The sequence below is a fragment of the Meleagris gallopavo genome, chromosome 1 (assembly GCF_905368555.1).
Source record: "Meleagris gallopavo chromosome 1, MGAL_WU_HG_1.1, whole genome shotgun sequence".
NCBI classification, from domain to species: domain Eukaryota; kingdom Metazoa; phylum Chordata; class Aves; order Galliformes; family Phasianidae; genus Meleagris; species Meleagris gallopavo.
The window spans coordinates 56264525-56286535 of NC_139404.1; the positions used below are offsets into that span (position 1 = coordinate 56264525).

At 39.4% G+C, this 22011-nt stretch overlaps 2 protein-coding genes across 9 annotated transcripts in view; one reads left to right on the top strand and one right to left on the bottom strand.

Moving 5' to 3' along the window:
- Window position 1: 1 nt before the first annotated feature.
- NDUFB2 (NADH:ubiquinone oxidoreductase subunit B2) lies at window positions 2-804 on the top strand. Its single transcript, XM_085228900.1, has 4 exons — window positions 2-162; window positions 256-400; window positions 475-572; window positions 727-804. Exons 1-3 carry the CDS (start codon window positions 92-94, stop codon window positions 547-549), a joined length of 291 nt encoding a protein of 96 aa, XP_085085026.1. The 5' UTR covers window positions 2-91; the 3' UTR covers window positions 550-572; window positions 727-804.
- Window positions 805-1891: 1087 nt separating this feature from the next.
- BRAF (B-Raf proto-oncogene, serine/threonine kinase) overlaps window positions 1892-22011 on the bottom strand; it is an 81955-nt gene continuing 61835 nt past the window's right edge. For 5 of the 8 annotated variants that reach the window (XM_085228707.1, XM_085228756.1, XM_085228716.1 and 2 more), the window contains 6 exons: window positions 21051-21097; window positions 19876-19994; window positions 19228-19359; window positions 15780-15914; window positions 14762-14915; window positions 1892-3210 (listed from right to left, as the gene is read on the bottom strand). In XM_085228707.1, coding sequence (XP_085084833.1) covers window positions 3110-3210; window positions 14762-14915; window positions 15780-15914; window positions 19228-19359; window positions 19876-19994; window positions 21051-21097 — 688 coding nt within the window. In that variant the 3' untranslated portion in view covers window positions 1892-3109. Of the gene's footprint in view, window positions 9639-14761; window positions 14916-15779; window positions 15915-19227; window positions 19360-19875; window positions 19995-21050; window positions 21098-22011 lie in introns of all 8 variants that reach the window. The other 3 variants (XM_085228725.1, XM_085228761.1, XM_085228749.1) reach the window with 1 other exon arrangement.

Below are 22011 nucleotides of genomic sequence, written 5' to 3' on the forward strand. Positions count from 1 at the left end.
CAGACCAATCGGAGAGGCCGTTGTAGGTAAAGGCAGAGCGCACCAGTCAGGGGGTTGCCGGGCGGTCGGCTTGTGACATTGGGGAGCCGCCATGCTGGCGTCGCTCGGGCGTTCGGCGGGACGGCTGCTGCGGGTCGGCGGCGGCGCGGCCGGGAGGCGGCAGTGAGTGGGGCGGAACGGGGAGGACGGGGGCGACGGGGCCGGGGCGAGGACGACTGAGCCGGGAGTGAGGCGGCGGCGGCGCGTTTGTTGCAGTGCGGGAGGCGACGTGCACATCGAGCCGCGATACCGGCAGTTCCCGGAGCTGACGCGGTCGCAGGTGGTGCGGAGCGAGCTACTGAGCGGTTTCATGTGGTTCTGGATCCTGTGGCACTTCTGGCACAGCTCGGACAGCGTGCTGGTAAGGCCCGGCGTAGCGGCGGGGAGCGGTGGGTCCGTGCCCGGGGCGGGATCTGAGGGCGTGTCGTGGCGCAGGGCCATTTCCCGTACCCCGACCCCTCGGCCTGGACGGATGAGGAGCTCGGCATCCCGCCCGACGACGCCGAGTAGGCGCCGCAGTCGCAGTGGTGAAGGTAGGGGCGGGTTTTGCGCTCTCGCCGTCTCTCCCAGGTGCCGTGTTGAACGGCTACAGCTGAAGGCGGCGGGGTGATGCTGGGGTCTTCCCTGCTCTCGGCTGTGGGAGGGACTGGCCGGAACGTTCTCGGGAGTCAACTCAGTTCCTTGCAGGTGTGTGGAACTAAGGAGGCCCTGGAACTGCTGCTTTGCTCTGCTGTCCTGGACTCAATAAAGTGAGCTGTTGACAAATGCTGAGCTGTGGTGTTGTTGAGTGCTGTAAATGTCACGTTCCTTCTCTTTGAGAGCTCTAGAATTGGGGTGTTTGAGTCCAAATGAGCCTATTTAATCCTTGTGAAGCGTTTAAAGTGTGCCCCTCTAACTGAAGTGATACATTTTTGTTCAGGCAGTGACTTACAGCTCACATGAATGCACAGGAGGGAAGGATTTAACCACTGAGTGTCTGCCAGCCACTAGAAGAGGCAGCAAAACTAAATTCTTTAAATTAGTTTTTCTACAGTTCTAGAAGATTTCTTATTGAAATCTTGTCGTAAAAACCAACCTTGAGGCTTGTAGTAGCAGTTGCTTCAGGAGCAGGTGCAGCTGCCCGAGGGAGAAGAGAAGGTGTGCCCAGCTCTCCTTAGGTTGAGAGGGAATCTCCTTCAGGTAACAGAAATCCAGCACTAATACTGGGAAGTAAATGTGCTGAAAACAGCATTTGAGGAATCACAGAACCACAGAATGGCCTGAGTTGAAAAGGACCACGATAATCATCTAGTTTCAACCCCCCTGCTGTGTGCGTGGTCACCACACCAGGCAGCCCAGAGCCACATCCAGCCTGGCCTTGAATGCCTCCAGGGATGGGGCATCCACAACTTCCCTGGGCAACCTGTTCCAGTGCGTCACCAACATCTGAGTGAAAAACTTCCTCCTAGTATCTAACCTAAACCTACCCTGTCTCAGTTTAAAACCATTCCCCCTTGTCCTATCACTATCCACCCATGTAAACAGCCATTGCCCCTCCTATTTATACGCTCCCTTCAAGTACTGGAAGGCCACAATGAGGTCACCCCGGAGCCTTCTTTTCTCCAAGCTAAACAATTCCAGTTCCCTCAACCTTTCTTCATAGGAGAGATGCTCCAGCACTCTGATCATCTCAGTGTCCCCCCCACATAAGGAAAACAAATGGAGGTGGGTTACTCTCTAGGTCCCCCCCTTCATATATGGCCAGATTTATGTTCCAAACTAACCATACAGAAATAAACTTCTATTAAATTACCTGTGGAACACCGTGAAGAGAGTGACTTGAGAATGACCCGATAAACAATCTCCTTCAGACTTTTCCATGCAGTCAATCTTTATTATAGCAGTATTCTCATATTCACATCAAGTACATAGAACTTTTTGCCTTTTATATAATACAGAGTTCTTTAAATAACTTTACACAGAAATAGTTTTCTTTAATCTGAATTCAGCTATCAAATTTTAATATGTTTTAAGTCTCCATGCTCTCTAACCAAACTGGACAATATTTCCCATTGTACAAATTTACATGAGAAAAAACTCCAAAATACAAATGAAGGGACAACAAAAGTAGAGGGGAAAGGAACAAACAAGAAAAATAAGTTGTATTGGCAATTACAGGGGAGACTCGAGAGGGAAAGAAGGGGGGGTTGCCATGACCTTCTATGTAACAGAAAACTGAAAATAAACATTTTGTTATGAATTAGAAAATAAATACAAGTTTCCAAACAATTACTCCATTGTAAGATTTTTAAAAAGCAGCTATGGAAATCTACTAACACAATTGCTTTTTTTAAGTAACTGGACTGGACCTTTTATTTTGTCGTCGTAAGCCCCTCACAAACCTCTGGTGGTCAACAAAACACAGCTGAAAGGAATGTTGTGTTAGCACAGTTCAAATGGGTGGGACGTACGTTTCATTGCACTAAGAAACAAAGAAATCAGATCTGCATACGATTTTCCCTTTCCTCTCCTTATTAGTTTGCCTCCCATAAACAAGCCTCTGTATTATGAGGTAATGCCAATGTCTTGACTATATATAAAAATAATCAAGTTTAAAGGATATAGATCTCTCTATCTATAAACTTTAAACGTGCCAGTCCTTTCTTACTTCCCCACAGGGTCCAACGACTGAGTGCAACACCTTCCATCCCTGTTTAATAAAAGTATGCAGTAAGCCTCCTGCAGAACCCCGAGCGAGACTGCTGCACCTTTCTAACCTAGGAAAAGCAGCACATGCTCAAGTAAGAAAGAGACAGTGCAACCAGTGCACAACTGGTCCTGCTCCTTCAAAACAAGGCAGAGTCACGGAAGGCAACAGCGGCCAGTCTGCACTTGTGTTTTGACAGAGGGAAACAGGGATCCAATGAGGCAGCTGATGACCGATGACTTTTTGCAGGTGCTAACGTGTCATCTGTCCAGCCCTGGGAGGCCGCCAGGAGAGCTTCGGGAGGGTGGGGAGTCATGGGCAAAGGGCTGGCAGGGGAACCCTATGGGCAGCTGGGGGGACTGCGGAGCAGACGGGCCGGCTCCCTTACCTGAACACTTGCAGACCTGCTCTAGCAGCACGGGCTCCCAGAGGAGTCTCAAGGGTGGCAAGCAGCAGGGAGCAGGACTTTTCCCCAGTCCCAGCAGCTGAGATGGGAAGAAAAGCAGCAGTGTGATTTGGGTTGCCAACACATGCAAGTTGGCCGCTGCTGGGTATCTGTCAGTTGAGAAGGGTGGAGTGGGGAAGGAAGAGGAGACAGGTAGGACACAAGGCTCACGAAGGAATGATGTGCATTTTTGTTTTCTTTTTTTTACCCCTAAAGGTTCACAGCTTTGAATAAAAAAGCACATTTATTGCACTTACATTTTATTTTAGACAGAGTTAATTTAATTTAAATTATGCCCTCACAATCCCCCACCATCCCAAAATAACCCAACACCCCAGTTTGGTCCATTTTGCACCCCATACCCAACATCTGTGCCCAGACAGCGGGCTTCGTTTCTTATGTTCCATTAAGCTCACAAACAGATTCTCTTTTCAACTATGGTGATTACACAAATGCAACACAGAATGACATTCAGCAAAACAAAAATTAAGCATTTTCCAAACCCAAACGAAAAAGAACACGATCCTTTGCTTTTCTGTGATACTCCAAAGCCAATGTCACACAAGGCTTATTCTGAAGTACAGCTGCTGCAAATGCCATAAGCTGGACAAAAGGACTGGACAGGCCTCGGCTGGCTCTTAAAGGGATTGGAGGAGCTGAGCACACTGCCGCTCTATAAAGCAAACACCTAGGCAGTTTAGAAGTTCTGAACGCTCCCATCATTTCCCTTCTGTTGGAAAAAATAGGGAAGTAACTTCCTTGTGATTTTGTATTAAGAAAGACAAAACACTGTCTCTGCGTATACTTTTAGTGCAGAACTTGGGGTCAGTAAAAGAATTTCAGATAGTTCCTGCAGTGTTAGTAAAACATTTTTTTAAATTATACTTTGATTTCTAAAGGGAACAAAGAACAAGTTAAAATCAGCCTGATATTTGTATGGGCTGTGCATTCAGACATAACTCTGTCACTTACAGTTAGGCCCAAAGTCTGACACCAAAAAAAAAAAAACAGAAGGAAAAGATCTGCAAAAGAAAAAGCACTAAGAGCAAAATCCATTCTTTCATCCTTACGGACAAACAGGTCAAATAGGACACCAGTATGTAGGTACTGCCAGAAGCCTCAGTGAGCAGCAGGCTGCAATCTGAACAGCTCAGACTCAGACACACTGGCCGTCCCTCAGCTTTCAAGGTACCTTATCTTCTCCCAGCATCACTGCACAATGACACTTTGCATTGTGAAACTGCAAGAGGCCTGAGGAAGAGCTAAGGAAGCCTGCTGCTATTCCATAGAACAAAATTAGTTGCACTTTCAGGGCCAGGGAATTCACTGTATTTCATTACATGAGTACTAGCCATCAATTTCTCCTAATTTAGTTCTCATTGTCCACCTATTGTCTCATTCTAAGATACTATGACCATATAATAACTTCAGCCCTCTCCAAATCTTTATATTACTTCTCTTTAACAGGATCCTTGTGTCTCTGGAGGGAAAGGAGGGCTTCTTTATTTTTTAATTTAAATTAACCTCATTTAACTTTTAGTAGAGCAGATTTCAAATCTCTGAAACCAAGTTACTATCCTTCAGCTCCTAGCTCCGAAATGATTGTAGGCATTTTTGGGAATGTTCCCTGCTCTCCTTGCTCCTTTATAGAAGTTTACCAACTCCAAACTGCCTATCTATATTAACAGCTATATACAAAACTACTGCATCAGAAGTAAACCAAAGCCACTGCCCCAGTTACAAAGCACCTGGTTTACATTCTGTTGTACTTTTTAGGTTGCGAAGGCACATGATCATTTTGGCAAACTGCAAAGACTCTTCTGGGGGATCTTTACGTAAACCATTTAACAGAAGGTCTCGGTAGCTCTATTTTCTGAAGAAAAGGTACATGCCAGTTTTAAATAGAATTTGCCCTTGGCATCCTCTATATTCTGCAGTTTTTAAAAAGCATCCTCTACAATTTCATAATTATTTAGTGCTGTCTTCATGCTGACTTAGTAGCTTTTATGTTAGCATCATTGCTCTGCTTTTTCAATGACTTCATTTTCTAGGTAAGAAGTAATGAAGCAATGCCAAAAGATATTTAAAATGTCTGCCAAAACAAACGTGGAGTGCAAGCACACATTTAACATGGCTGCAGTAAACAAGAGTTTGTTTCATGAACTTCTACATAAAACGAAGAACAGAAAACCCAGCACCTTCAAAGTGATGCCACAGCAGTCCATTTATGCAACTGATTTTTCAGTGAACTTGATTGTACCTACAAGCTTTGCCTGCCATATTGTGCTACCGGTGAAATGTTTTTCAACAGACAGAAGACATGTTGCCTACAGTACTACGGATAGTTTGTGCTACGCATGTTGTACTCGCAGTCAAGAAAGGAATTACATTTATAGGCGGTAAAGGTGTGAAATGTCTACACGCTTCTTCCCTAAATCTAGCCCCTTCAGTTATCAGAACCTTAACATACAGCTGATTGTAGGGTTTCTGAGGATCTGGCTTCTCCAAATACTCTGCAAAACACTGGAGGCACACACAGAAAAAATCCTATTTATGAACAACCTCTGGTGTTTCTTTCCTCTCCCTTGTTTGTGGAATTCATGGTATTTATCAACAGCCAGCATTTCATTCATTTTATGTCATAAAGGCCAAATTCTGCCTCCAATGAGCACATACTAGTCCAGGCAATTCTGAGAGGCCACAACAAGATGGCTCTGTGAGGCCTCAAATGTTCTGCATCACCATCAGCTACTAAAGCATTCCAGTACAAGAAAAGACTTTTTGGTATGCATAAATTGAAAAATAGAGGGGATTCATTTAATGGTTTAATTTATGAATTGAATTTTTAATGCATGAATTTAAAGAATAATTAAAAAAAAAACATATAGGATTAATTCATGCAGAAATTACTTTGAAAATAACAAGGCCTTTTGCTGATACTTTTTGGCTTACGCCTCGCCAGTGTTCCAGTTCCAGCAAATACACCATAGGAAACAGTCATTTGCTGAAAAGGGAGATGTAACAAGTCTCTTCTAACTGTTTGGAAAGGCAGAGGGAAAGGTGTGTGTGGTGAATAAAGACCCTGTGAGTAGCTGGGACTGGATACTGGTAGTTTTGAAAACTTATTAGATATTGCAGTGCTGAAAGCAACGCGACTGTCTAGATGTTTGTCCCAACATATGCACACAAAATACACACTATCATTTCCCACACTACGGCACGTGTTCGTGTTTGGGACGCCATAGAAAAGCAGAAAAAATTTGGTGCAATTGGCATGAATCTATTTGTCATTTCATTTCAATTTATTTCCTGCATTCCACTGCTACACAGGATCCCCAGTTCTTGTCTACTCATCTCTCCATTCACTAAACATCTTCGGGGCAACTTTAAGTCTGATTCTGATGGCATGCAAGACATCCATTACAACTCTTGAAAGATTTAAAAAAAAAAAATTACAATTATTTACAAACCAAATTTCTTCCAAAGGTTTCCATGAGTGTTACGCGGGACCTCTTAAAGAGAAAACAAAATCTACGGGGAAACAAACATGAAAACCAGGAGAAACGCATCCTGCAATGACTTCTCTACACAGCAGCCAAACAACTTGCACATTCCTCAGGGAAAAATAAAAACAAACAAAACAGAGAAACAAAACAAAGAAACCCCAAGAAAGAAAAACAACCAACAAGACAAAGACCATCTGTTACTTATAAAGTGCTTTGCATGGACAAGGAGAGCAATTTTCCTTGTGCTTTTCCTATGGGCTCAAGAAGCATACTGTAGACTAATGGGTAATGAATCTCCACAAAAATAAGTTCATTTTAAGCAAAGAAATTCCTAACAGTTATATTTTAGCAGTTTTCTGCTAGCGTGACCTCGTGGAAGGAAACTAGGGCTTTTAACAAGCTCTATGAAGCAAATGACTCTTGAACTACCTGTACATAGTCGCTCAGATAATAATTTCTTTCAAGAGAATATCAATTTCCAGTATGCCCTACGCTTACAAACCAGGCACTGCTTACACAAGGGCTGACAAAACGCACGGGGTGGCTTTGCCCTCCTGGAGCTCACACCTGGGCATGCTCCCGGCCTGCTGAGCACACGGCCCTGCATCGCTTCCACCTGGGCTCCTCACCATCGCTCACCTCAGCAGCTTCTCCGCACCGGGAAGTGGCTATTGCTACTATGGAAGTTCCTGCCAATCTCAATAAGGAGAAAAGCCTTACAGCATCTGAAGACCCACAGCAGACAAGAAAAAAATTGTGCTTTTTCTTTTTTTTTTTTTTAAATGCATTCTGTACACAAAGTCGATTCTATTCATGTATCAACATGAATCGCTTCATTCTTGTAGTGACTATTAAGTCATTTACTATTGCTGTCTTGCTAATGTTTGTGGAATTAATATGAATACACAGTATTTCAGTTATAATTCCCACTTCAGATTAGTTGGGTCCCTATAACCCCAGTAAATATTTACTGACAAAAAGAACAGACTACCAGCAACGCTGCAGAACTCCAAGGCTTTAGAAACACATTCCAATATAGATGTGTGTTTCTCCCATAGCCTGGAAGCAGCGCTGTGCAGACAGGAACAGTCCAACTCCTTGCAAGGGAAGGACACCGTCCTCGCCCTTTACACAGTTTAGTACGGACACCACATTATACACATTTAACTCCTTCATTTATTTGCCGTGATTTTGACTAACATCCTCCTCTCCCCAGGAACCTCCCAGCTAGAGGTGGGTCAGTTCTCCTGCCTCAGGTGGGGTGGTACAGGACAGACGGGAATCAAGTCCTGAAAACTTCTGAGCTTGAATTTCTTTCCAATGTGGTCTGACTTGCCTTTGTACAAATAATTTACATGTAATACCACATACCAGAGAACTCCGCAAACAGATCACATCACAAGATATTCTACTAGAGGTAAACAATGTGCAGAATTGGATGAGTTATTTTCCCTGACTGGGTAACTTGTAAGAAAGCTACCGACCGTTTGAAAACCAGGACTGGAGGACAGGAAAACAGAACACTCTGAAGTAGATACCGCCACCATCATCCTAGTTTGCAAAGAGTACAAAAGGGAAAGACAAACGGAAGGGAAGGAGATCACAGGGAAGGAAGCAATGTGAGAAGTAACCAGCGTGGATCCAGCAAGTACCGTTTTGTTTTGATCGCACAACTTGCCATGAGGACAAGACGCTCCACATTTACACACACACTTATCAGAGGACGTTTAGTTAACAGGATAAAAATCCTTTTTTTTTTTTTTTTTAAACAAAACAAAACAAACCAACAACAACAACAAAAAAAAAACAGCTCCTGAAAGTACCAAAACAATTTATGGAATGTCTAATTCTAGGGGGTTCTGTATTTGTATTCAATTCAACCTGAGAACTTTTTTCCTCAATTATGAAAACATTACATATTGGTAAGGTACCTGGCATTAACCTGCACCCTCATTTAAAATAAAACTTTTAAAGTAGGTACATACACCATTCACAGCCTGTATCAGGAATTTACAGACTTCAGATGCTGCGGTAGCATCTTTGATAAATATACTGTATCATATGATACAAAGAAAAAAAAAGGACAATCTCGCTACATTTTTTTTTTTTTTTTAACTTCAGTTTGTTGCTGGACCAACAAAAGAAGGATCTACGTAACCCTTCTAAAAGATGTTATATATGCACACACCAAGAACATAATGGAAAAGGAAAAGGTTAAGGTTGGTGGTTGTTGTTTGTTTTTTGAGGAAGTGATAAAGTAAATCTGAAAAAAAGTGCAGCAGCATCCCCTTTTCCTTCAGATGAATCTCTTCGCCTTCAAAGTAACACCATCTCCAGCTCCCACTACCCCTTACTTTTCAATTTTACTGGAATAGAACCCAAAAATTTAGATAAAATTAGGCGTTTGACATTCTAATACAATGAAAAGGGGATACTGCATTGTCCACAAACCAGTGAGTACACCAGGAAAAGAGATAAGAACAAAGGATGATTCTTTTAATTAGCACTCATCAGATATTCAGCCTCTGATGATACGTTGTTAGAGGGAGAAAGCTGACCGGCAGACCATCCAAAGCAAGTCTCCTAATTTGCAGCAGCAGCTCCATCCCCTCATGCCTGAGCACCAAAGTCAAACCATGAGCGCCCTCTCCTCTCTCCTGGGAATGATGCCAACGGCTCAGGCAGCCACTGCGGGTATCCGAATGCACGTGGTGTTTTGTGTTGAAGGAGGAACACTGGCAGCGGAGTATTCTGGTTCCTAAAAAGGTACTTTTTCCCATTGTGTTGGACTGGCAGTTCCATTCCGCTCCACTTTTAAGCTTATGGATATCTTTTCTAAATTACTTTAGGTTTGTCGGAGCAGAATAGAGTTTTGATGTTAAGAAACGGTAGGAACACAAGACTTAAATAACAGAGTGGGTGCTGCCATGGTGCTGTGGCTACTTGAACGCTGCAAATTCTCCTGTAGAGGGAGGACAAGAGCTTGGTTTAAAAAGTGATTTCTGTTACGAGGTGGTCAGAGATTTTCTCCAGACTAGTTGAACATTAGGTTGAATATAAAAGATGTTAAAAATGCAAACTGTTAAAATTAAAGCATAAAAGAAACATAGTAGAAAGAACATTGAATACAGACCCAACATGTTTTACTGAAAAAGAGTTTCCTGAAAGCAAGCTATACCCATTCTTCCCAGGACAGAGGCAGTAAGATCAAGCAGAGACAACTTCATCATGCATTTAAAAGTAAAACATGTCAATTAAATTTCACTTTCAACTCCCTATTGCACATATCCTCCTGAGAAGCAACAATTGCAATAAATGCATCAGACTGCAAACTACTTTCCATCCTGGTATAAAGCTGGTTTAGTAGAAAAAACTGTTTGACACACCCATTAACCTTTAAAGACTATATATAGTAAAGTGCCTTAAAATTAAACTCACACTAAAGGATGCTAGAAGCTGGTACACAGACCAACATAGCAAACTGCTATGGGAAAATGAAGACTGGTGAGGAGTGTCTACTTACTCTGAGAGCAGAAATTAGGCCTCACTAACAAACAGGGAGCACAAGAAATAAAACAATCCTGTGCTCACTTCAGAACTATTGAGTAAGCTGTAATTCTACATGTTTCTTTCACATGCAGTCATCTCACAAAACTCTGCAGTTTTAGTCTCAGCACGCTACTGAACAGACTGGTAGTCACATTTCAGAGATGAAGGAATACGGCACAGAGTAAAATTGCTGTCTGAGGTTCTTAAGAAGTTACCAGAATCTTGAACAGAAGTAATAGTAATCTCCTTAATCCTGTGCTTCAGCCAAAAAATCTCCCTGCCACCCACAGAAATTGCATTCTACAGGGTGTGCAAAGATGCTCAACAAAAGGACTCTACAGTGGAATTAAAAGAAATGCACACATCACTTCCTCTTGCTGGGTTCCACATAAATTTTAAGTTAGTTTATGTCCCTTTCTTGACAGGACTCCTCAGAGATCTAACAATAAAGGACTGAAACAGACACAAGAGACCCAACAGAAGTGTGGCAACACTATCACATCCGAACAACTGCTCTATAGCTTGGTGTCCTTCCATCTTTTTTCAAGAGCAATTATTTTCATTTTTCTCAAGAGTTTCATTTTGAATACTGGAAACAAACTGGAAACATACCTACAGACAAAATCTTAGAGTGGCAGCATTAATTCCAAGGAATGTTTTATGTTATAAAGAAGGGAATCAAGAAAACGATCAGCAGCCTGTATGTGGAAAGGGAAGAAAGGGAATCTATGAGTCTGGCAGGAAAAGCTGTTATAGCAGATATAAGCAAGAGAAAGCAAGTAGGGAGAGAGGAGAGGACCCTATGCTTCACAGGAGATGAGAAGGGAGCGCAACCAAGGTCTGAAGTAAGAGAGCCGTGATGAATCTCAAGCTCTGAGTGTCCTAATAGTCTGTGGTGGTAATTATAGCATAAAAAACAAGACAAAACACCTTCATGATGAGTCTAATCCACTCCCTCCTCCTGTTCTGTTTTGTTTAAAATAAAAAAAAAACACATTGTTCTACCAAAACATAAAACCCTTGCTCTAAAATACACTTACTATTTGATATTGTTGCTTCCTTCTCTTTGGCACATTTCACCAATCGCCTAATTCTCTTCACAGTATTTTGTAGTAGTGCCTCAATTTTTGTACTTCCCTTCCCCTCCCATCCTTCTCTTCTTTTAAGAGAAGGACAAAAAAGTCATCGAGTATCGAGTAAGGCTAATACTTAAGAAGGACATTCATGCTTAGCTACACTTTCAAAACATGCTCTACTTATTTTCTCAATCTGCTTTCCTAAACTGCTGATGAAAGATCAATTTATAAATAAGAGATTGCTCCCTCATTACTCATCTTGTCCTTCTGCCCATTTCTGGTAATAATTCAGCTTTTAATAGTTGTACAGGGATTTCAGAAGATAAAAGATGAACCATTAATTAGTAAAGGGCAATGGAAAAACAGAAGTCAGGAAGTATTTGAGACAGGATAGTACCTTTAAAAGTTGATTTTCAGAATTTTCTCCCATTTAAATAAAGACTTAGCAAAAAATATTGAGACAAGCTAATGCTAAACTAATCTCTCCTTTCAAAACTGAGGTGTTAACCTGCTCTCAAATTGATATGTGACCAAATAGGTAACATGTGCATCTAATAATGGGATTATGTACATTGAACATATATAAAATGTGGGTACCAGTAACAGCTTTCTCTAGATCAGGAACATAGATGGCCAAATCTATCTTCAAGGGTTGCTTCAGAAGCAATGCCTCCAATTTTATGTTGGTGATACAGCGGTAGAGGTTGAAACTTCCCACCAATATTGCATTACATGTTGTTGCCATGTGACAGATGGCAGCACAGGGGCACTCTGACACAATAGTGTCTGACATGGAAGTGCATATGAAGCAAGGTGCAGCTTAAATGCAGCAGCATTTAAGACATCTGGTCCATCTAGAAGGTAGCAAGACAGATTTTGTTTCAGTACTCCAATGTGAAGAAGAAGAAAGGGATCCCGCATAGAACAAATTACCTGTTCAAGCAAGTCTGGTTTATTACAGACCTGTTTTCAGGACCAATAGGTATCCATTTCTAAACAACATAACTGAACTGAGTTGCAACTCTGAGAACAATGACCAAAATCCACAGGTGTATTTAGATATTGCTATGCTATATATGTCTTAGGATTTCATTGAAGCAAGAATCATAAACTACGTAAGTTAAATGCCTAAAAGCCTATATTTGAGATAATGACCAACAAAACCAGACTTTTTTTAGGCTTCAAAAAATGCTTAGTAAGAAGCTAAGGTTATGTTATCATCATGGATCCCAAAGCATACTTGATGTGTAACAAAAGCAAGTGACAGAGGAAGAATTCTGATGCAGTGATGACACAGAAGAAAATTGGACAAAACATGTCCAAAGATGACATAAATTATATGAATTGCAATGAAGAACTGTTTTTAACAATTAAGTCTACCCCAAGGAATAATTTGCTTGAATTGAGCTGGCATACACAAAAAGATTCAGACTGGGCAGGGTAGCAATGCATTTTCTATTACTCCCAGAGTGGTGAAATGGGATGCTGCATTTCTAGATTTTGCAGAAGATGCAGCAGCTCTCCTCTTGCTATTTACTAACATAAGCATTGCAGCCTGAACTAAATAGTACATCCCAAAGATTGAGAAGTCTTCCTCTGGACTGTCTAATATAAAAAAAATAGTAAGAAGACAAAATAAAAAATAAAAAAGATCCTGTTTTCATTTTAAGATAGGCTTGTCAAAGTTACCAGAAAGCTGGGAAACAAATTTACTAAAACAGCAACAACTTGCATCCTTAAGAACTATTTCCATAAGAGATAGATTTCAACAGATGAATTTTCTTGGCTAACATAAAGAGAAAAGTTAGTTCCAAAACTGTTGTAACAGTAGAAGCTAAGAAGACCATCAGAACATGGCCAGAAAGCGTACAGACTGCTTACATTGCTGTAAGCTCTTTAATTCTCCCATTTCAAAAGGCTCAGTTTCCAAAAAGAAGCAGAAAGGAAAACCTTTGTGGAATTTCTTGATCCATTTCAAAAACATATTTCCAGCAACATGCAAGCTTCCCCTGTAAGTACACAATTCAGAAGCTATTAAGAACATTTCTGGCCATTTAAGTCCTAACAAGAGCAGCAATAGCTTGTTTCTGATGCAGAAGAATCTGTAAAGATGAACAGCTTAACAGTTTCAAACAAACAAAACCACACAATTTCAAAATATGCAAGAACACAGTCATTAATAACATTACTGCTTGTTTTCGTATCTGACATCAAAAACTGATGTAACCTGAACCAGTACTCTGATTCATCTGTTCCACAGGAATGGTCCAGAGAAAAATAAAATCTTTCAAGTGAGCTGACAGGATCTTGATAAGGTTTCTAGCTTTCTCAGTTAGATATCTAGTCTAACTGATTCAATTCTAGTCAAACTAGCAGCTTTATATGGAAGTGAAAAAAACAATCACTGAACTGAAGTACGTGCTGTAGTATTATAAACAGTATTAAAAAATTTCAACTTAGTAGAATTTATGGTATAATACTGATTTCCATGAAAACAACTAATTTTCAAGTTTTCTTTTCCTGCTATGGGTGTTCGCAGCTTTTTTCTCTTGAAGTACTTGGTTATGCTCCAGACTTGATTTTTTTTTTCTTTCTAATTTCAAAAGTGAAGTTCTTGCTAATTGAAAGGCAGAGGGGCCATTGCCAGTAATACTCTTGCAGCTCAGCAAAAGCAGAGATTCAGAATTTCTTCTGTGTTGCATTGTAATAGAACACTTTGAGATGGTCTAAACTATGACAAGTCAGAGCATTAAGAAAAAAATAAAAACTAAAACAAAACAAAAAACCCAGCCCCCCTCCAAAAAAAAAAAAAAAAAAACAAGCCACCACTCCTCTACAAGAAGAGATATTCTCTACACAGCTCTATTTTAAAACCTTAACTTTCAGAAGAGTCACACATCACTAAGGTCTTTCTTTGGAGGCTATGTGCTTCTCTTCAATTCTGCTAACAGCAAGAAGTTTAAACTGTACTCAGCCTTGCAGCTAAGTTCAGTTCTCCAACTGTTTCCCACATATGAGTAGCTTTATTAACAAAAAAATCTAAAGCCTTATGCTCATAAATAATGACCTCAATTGGAAAAAAAATATGTTTTTTGACTAGATTAACAATAAATATACTCTTAAGTAACTAATTCTAATCAATAAACCAGGAAAAAATGACAGCCAATGATCTTTAGAAGAGTTTTGCTTATTTTGAAGTGACTTTCCCCATTTCTCTTCTAAGTAACCTTCTAATTCTTCTTGTGCCAGCTGTTCCCGAGACATTCCTTACCAGCACAGACGTGCTCTGGACATTCAATGCCCCATGTAAGGAAATGAGTCTTCATTCCCTCAGTAAACCTTAAAAAGTCGCTGGTAGGAACTGAGAACGTACATATGTGTTGCACACACAGGAACACACCAGCACATGAGCAAACAGGCACATTCTTTCACATTTCTTTTCAGTGTACTGGAAACCCACCGTATCCCCCTGCTTGGATGGGCGTTTTTGGAGAAGCACAAGCATACAGACTAAAATCCTCGGTCTGGAAGCCAGCCCGGTTTAGTGACGGCTCAGATGCACTGCGGTGAATTTTTGGCAACGACCGGGCCAGAAGCTCAATGGAGGCAAGAATCTAAAACAAGCAGAAAACAAGTGGTTGAATCCATGGTTTTCAAGTTGCTCTAATACCTTAAAACCAAAGGCAGTACGTACTATCAACTAATGAAGAAAAAAAAAAAAAAAATATATATATATATATATATATATTATACACAAATTTAAACAGAAACTTTAAAAAATAGATGACTGCATTTCACTCTGGTGTTTATATTCTCATAAGCTGAAAAAGACATTTTGTGAAGAAACTGCCTCTTTCTCCTCTAAAAGGACATTCTGATTTTCCTCTTTAAGCGCTAGGAACATAGTTATCCTTTATGTGCCTCCTTCTTCATGCACTAGTACCCATACTCATCATTACTGCAAATAAACAGCTTTGGAAGCTGTCTCCCTAAAACCATTCACCAAAAAGCCAGTAGGTGGAGCTCAATTTTCTTTTTAAAGTGCTTTGGTACATTCACAACAAAATAAGGTCCTTCAGTTCCAAGCTTTTAATTCCCCAGCAGGCACGATAAATAAAGTTTTATCACAAAAATGTCAGCCACCTCTCATAAAGCCTAGGAGACATGAAGGAAGGGAGCATACAGATTTCAGAGAACAAGTTCTAATTCACATGTCTAATTGCAATCATTAATTTCACTATTTCCCAGGAAATTTTCTCCAGCAAATAAATGCTAATTGTAAGTCATATTAATACCTGCTTTTTGAACTGTAAATGAACATTTCTAATTAAACAGCTCTAACTAACTAGAACTCTTATGAAATCTTAGTGTAGCACTAAAAAAAAAATAATCCTGCACTAATCAGTGAAATCATAAGTGATCTTCATTTTTCATATTCAGATTGTAAAGTCTACTGAGAAAAGGGAAACATTCCTCACCTGTGGAAAAAGAGGTCTCTCATCTCTTTTCTTTTTCAAGCATTCCGCCATTAGTCTCTTCATAGCTTTTGGACAGTTACTTCTTACTTTACTGAGGTCTGGAGATAGATATCCTCGTCCCACCATAAAAATTATCTTTATTTTAGAGAAGAAAAAAGATGAAGAGAGAAGAAGATAAGCTCATAAGGTAAACAGTAAGAACAACAACAAAAAAAGATGAACATTTTTTGCTAGACTATTTTATTTCCAGCAGCAAATTTTCTGCTCCCAAGGAACAGGATCTGAAATTGAAATGGCCAAGTTTGTTCGAGTAATGTTAGCTAACCTACTCAGCACAGAGAAGAAATTAGACTTCTCCTCCTCCTTCTCTTCTATGGGAGATTGATAGGAAACATGAGCGCTATTAAATGGTTACTATTTATAGCAATAACCATCAAAAGAACTGTTCTTCGGAGTCAAAAACTGTTATAAAACAAGAATAAGCAACTGTGGTTGGAACACAGTTCCTAAAAATAAATAGTCTGTTTTATTCATTGAACACTCCATCCTTGGAGGAGCTCAAGGCCAGGTTGGATTAGGCCCTGGGCAGCCTGAGCTTGTGGGTGGCAGCCCTGCCCATGGCAGGGGGGTTGGGGATGGGTGGCTTTTAAGGTCCCTTCCAACCTAAGCCATTCTGTGGTTTTATGATTCTAGAAAAGTAAACTGCAAGTTCACACTGAAAGGTATTTTAAGAAACTCATGGACTTAAGATATTAAAAAATAAAAAGCCCTTACCTTCTGCGAATAAATTCCTTCATTTGCTTTTCCATCATGAAAGCTTATTAATAATGACCAACTTCTCACCCCTCCTTAGCCTCCTCCCTCCCCCTCAAAGACTCTGCCCCACTCCTTTGCAAAAACTAAGTATTACTGGCCTATTTGATGTTTCAGGTAGACACAGGCTTTACATTTTTTACAGTAACTAATGCAGAAGACTTACATTTCACCTAAGGATAAAATTTAAGCATAGAATGAAGTAAATTAATAGCAAGCAGGAAAACAAAGTACAAATTTGGTTCATGTTCTTTTGGACACATTAAGAACTCACAAAACATCATCATGTCAAACCACGGTAAAAACGAATGCAGTTTGAGTGCTACAGTCATGCTGACTAAAAAGCCCTTTCAAACCAGCTTCTCAAAGATCCATTCATGCTGCAGGAGATAATCACTACCTTTTCTGAACAGTGAGACAGAGCCAGCAGGTGTATTATGCCTTATTTTTTAACAAAGTATAACTATTTCATATCTTGACAGTGGCAAAAAACAAAACAACAATAAAAAACAATCTCAAGCAAGATATATATGCTGTTTATACTAACACTACCATAGTCCTTTTTCAACTTTCTGATTCAGATGCATCTGTGTTTGCATTAAGAGAGAGAACAGATCTCCCATATGGTTTCATCAGGAATTCCCAAGTATCAGAGCAAACGTTAATAGTAAAGGTTTTTCTACCTCATCCCTCACCTTGTTGCAGTGAGAATTATTGTCATATAGCAGGTACAGTTTTCTACATAATTACACTACCTCACTGAAAATTATTCAGAAATTATCGCCATTTTTGTTTCTGATGCACTGCTTATGTAATGTAGGGATTATTTTTTTATTTTTATTAGTAATCAGAAAAAGATTATCACAACAGTAAGAGACCTAACCCATCTATAAAAATCTATAAAAGTCAGAAAAACTCCAGAAGGCACAACAAGAATGATACTTTGCTCATTAAGAATGTCAGTTGTGACATAGCATCTGCTACGTAAAAGCACCAACAGAGAGCAGTCAATGTTTGCATCTCTTTTAAAGATAGAGAAAAAAAATTAAGAAACAAGATTGCATTTTTTATGTTGGCTTCACCTGCAATTTAAAATTTGTTTCAGCTCTTAACTGCAAGTACCCATATCATTGGGTTCATGACTCAAAAGGTAAAAGAAAAATTGCTTCTAGAAGGTTACAACCATGTAAGCCAGGAATCTCAATGCTTCCCTTGGTTTAAAAGGGAAAAAAAGAAAGAGAAAGAGAAAAAAGAAAAAAAGGAAAAAAGGAAAAAAGGAAAAAAAAAAGGAAAAAAAGGAAAAAAGAAAAAAAAGGAAAAAAGGAAAAAAAGGAAAAAAGGAAAAAAGGAAAAAAAAAAGGAAAAAAGGAAAAAAAGGGAAAAAAGGAAAAAAGGAAAAAAAGAAAAAAAGGAAAAAGAGAAAAAAAGAAAGAAAAAAGAGAAAAAGAGAAAAAGAGAAAAAAGAGAAAGAGAAAAAAGAGAAAAAAGAGAAAAAAAAAAAGAGAAAAAAGAGAAAAAAAAAAAAAAAGAGAAAAAAAGAGAGAAAAAAGAGAAAAAGAAGAAAAAAAGAGAAAAAAAGAGAAAAAGAGAAAAAGAGAGAAAAAGAGAAAAGAGAAAAAAGAGAAAAAAGAGAAAAAGGAAAAAAGAGAAAAAGAGAAAAAGAGAAAAAGAAAAAAGAAAAAAAAAAAAAGAAAAAAGAAAAAAGAAAAGAAAAAAGAAAAGAAAAAAGGGAGTCGCTCCAAATCTGACGAATTGGAATGAAGTGTTCTGACAAATATGGAAGCAGCCTTATAAAATGGCATTCACACATGAATGTTGCTATGGTTGCAATTCTCAAGTACTGACAGTGAAAAAACAAGGGATGTGGACACAGATAAAACATAAATACATCACTAGGCAGCTAAGGAATAGCTTACACCAAAGGTCTTGATGCATAGATCTTATTTTCAGATTAGACAGAGAAATAATAAATCAGACAAGCCTTCCCAAACACGTCTAGCCTACTGAAACATGTAATAGGTGTGGAGTATCATTAAACTTATAGAAGATTTGTTCACAATTAAGTAATCTTCTTACAGGATTCACACTCTGGAAAGTCATGCACTTCATCAAGGAGACTTTGAGAAATGTTGATACCCTGAAATTCAATTAGATGGTTCATGCATTTCTTGAGATTGAAATGAATATAAAGCATTCAGTTAAATCCATTTTGTCAGTCCTGTTCCTGAACTATTATTCAGTGCAATTCAGGAGGCAAAAAAAGAAAGAGGAATAACTGAACATACGGAGAATTATTTCTCCTTTGCAGAACTATTCTAAACTAACTATTAAGTAACCTGCTCTCTTCCTAATAAGTATCCTGGCAACCAGCTCAGAATATGAAAATCTATACTTGAAGTAAAAAAGAACAAAAGAAAAAAAAAAAAACTACAAGAAAAGTGCGTAAATTGGTGCTGTGTGGCTGAGGCGGATCTAAAAAAAAAAATAACGTAGAAACGTCATCTCAGAACATCAGAGTCAACCAATAAATGAAGTACACGAAACAACAGAATAGTCACTTCACAGAGTTACATCAGTCTGGTTCAGGCCACTGCTGATTACAAGCAGTCTCTTCCCAAGCCCATGCTCTCTTTACCTGGTCTCTGTTGTTGATGTTTGAGTATGGTAACTGTCCAGTCATCAGTTCATAAAGCACAATCCCAAACGCATACACATCTGACTGAAAGCTATATGGGTTTTTGTCTTGCATCCTGATCACTTCTGGTGCCTGTATCATAAAAAGGAAACAGTTAGGTTTTATTTCACCACGTCAGACTGTACCTTGCATAGCGGAAACATGATATGGACATTTCCAGAGTGTAACAGCTGCAAGGCCCCCCCTCATGGCTGGGTTTCTGTATTAGAGTTCACATTACTGGGCTCTACAAAAGTGTCTGCTGACATGAGTCCATTGGTTCTTTTTAATTTGGTGATCCCCTTATTGAACTATGACAGAACATCCTCCTCAGCCCTGGATTGATCGTGCCCTTTTTCCTTACGCAAAACTGTCCTGTCAGTTTAGCCCTCAGAACAATGAAAGTAGACACTGAAGGTTTTTTGCTGACTCCTGGAAAACACATAGTTAAAGAAAAATTGACAAGAACTTATTTAGTACTATGTGTTTCTGGTCTTTCCAGCCTCAGATGGCTTGCACGTGTCCACGCACGGGAAGGATAGTCTTATGAAGCTTTACCAAAGGCAATTAAATCAGTTACAATGAATATACCACTTCCCCTTTACTTACCATCCATAGAATCGATCCAGATAACTGTTCAAATTGATGAGATCCACTCCATCGTGATTTCACTGTAGCCAGACCAAAGTCACCTATTTTCACTGTGAGGTCTTCATGAAGAAAAATATCTAAGGGATAAATGTTAAGGGAAAGCAAACAAACCACACTGGTCCTGTCCTACAAAAAACAATAAACGGCTACAAATGTGCAATTTGAAATGCAACAGTTTTAACCATTCACCACCATTAAATAAAGTTATCATACAGTACAAGTTCTAGGCAGTTGGGATAATGGATTATGGTAGTTCAGGGTTATACATGTAATGACTGAGCTGGTGTTGAACAGACTGTCACCCAGATGACTTTCTTTAAATGCCAAATGCTCGAATACTAGGAGCTGCAAATACTCCACTAGTCAATCTGGTGAAATCTTTCATCACAGGCAGAAATCAACAATGTAAAAAATCTTTCTGAAACTACAACAAACCTTGCTATGTTCTTGGAATCACAGCAACATACAGGGACTTAAGTCAATACGAGTTTGTGACTCGCACTTGGTGGGAATTCCCTGTTCATGAGGAATAATTGCAGCCCCCAATCACCAGCACAAATGGGGTTCAACGGGTTACCTGTGCCTGCTGGAATCAGGTAGGCACAAGCTGAGCCAGCCAGTGTATAAGCTATTTTGGCAGTTAAGAGTAGTATTTATCAGATGTTCAACAGGCAAAGGCATTCTAAACATGCAATAGCTCCCAACAGAAGTTTGAAATTGCTTTCAGTATCTTGCTTAGAATAGTTCATTGGCATGCTGAAGAAAAAAATCAAGAAATTCTGCTATACATTAGTGCTCAAACAAAACAACCAAGGGATGCAATGTACAGACAGCAAAATATGTTTTTACAAAAGAAAAGAATATTTAAAAGTAAAATGAAAAGGCTAATCATGTTACATTCTGAAATCCACTATATTATATTAAATATATTATTTCTACAGGAATTATGTTCTTTAAAACAGATTAATGTAAGCATTACTTTCCTAATAATCATATTACACCTCCTCATCCAAATTTCAACTCAACAAATAATCACACATGATGAGCTGTTCTTTTCAATAAGAACATTTCTGGCAGGAAAAAAAAACAGCCAGGAATGCTGGTTCTACAATCACATCTGTGGAAAAGGATACTATTACTCTTGAGGTCTCTGTGGATGATTGACTTGGCATGCAAATAACTGAAAAAGAACATGACAGATCAGGTGGGTTAGATATTATTCCACTAATCAACAGCTCAAAGTTTATTGTGTTGCTGAAACAAATTCTGTAGATATTCAAACTGCACACTTTTGGCATGAAAGCTTCAGTACCCACATCAATTCCTACAACAGTCACAGGAGAAAATAAAAACAAAATAAAGCTTAGATTTCCAGCTTAACCATGGTCTTACTGAAGAATGAAACAAATTACACACCAACTTCTGCTTTTCAGTTGATTAAGTCAATATTCAGAAACAAAACAAAAGAATTTCAGTAGTTTTTGACATGTTGACATGCTTCCTAGCCTTGACGGTGACTGTCATGACACTTTGTGGGATAGTCTCAACCTCAGGCAAGGTATTTCCAAATTGTGGAACCTATACATGCTTTCCAGCCTGTGTCCCCTGTGAAAGAAGCTGACTGCTCTTTAGCATAGGACTGGAAAAGAGATTGACCAAACTGCATGTCAGATAAATGCAGTGCAGAGTTCCAGCAGAAGAGTACTTGTCCCACAGCATAGACGAAGCCTAAATTAGGCAGTGAGTCTCCCATGGCTCTGTTTAATCAATCAGTGGCATACACCTGCTGGAAGAACCTCATTTTATGTTTCATTCTACCCTTTCATTCACACAGTGTTTCTTTTTAAACTGGGTCTTATCTCCTAACCTAAGACTGTTTGCACTGTGAAGACCATAAAGACTTGGGCAGAAATCTTTGCTCACAAGATTAAAGATAATCACAGCGTGGTTAAGCTTTCATTTTGTTTTCAGAGACCATATTACTTGATGGCATGTATTTCTCTATGTTCCAGAGAAAAGAGCACAAAAACTATTCCACTGGTCTAAACACTTCACCAAATACTTTGATTACTGCAAGATTCTGGGCTTGGTAGA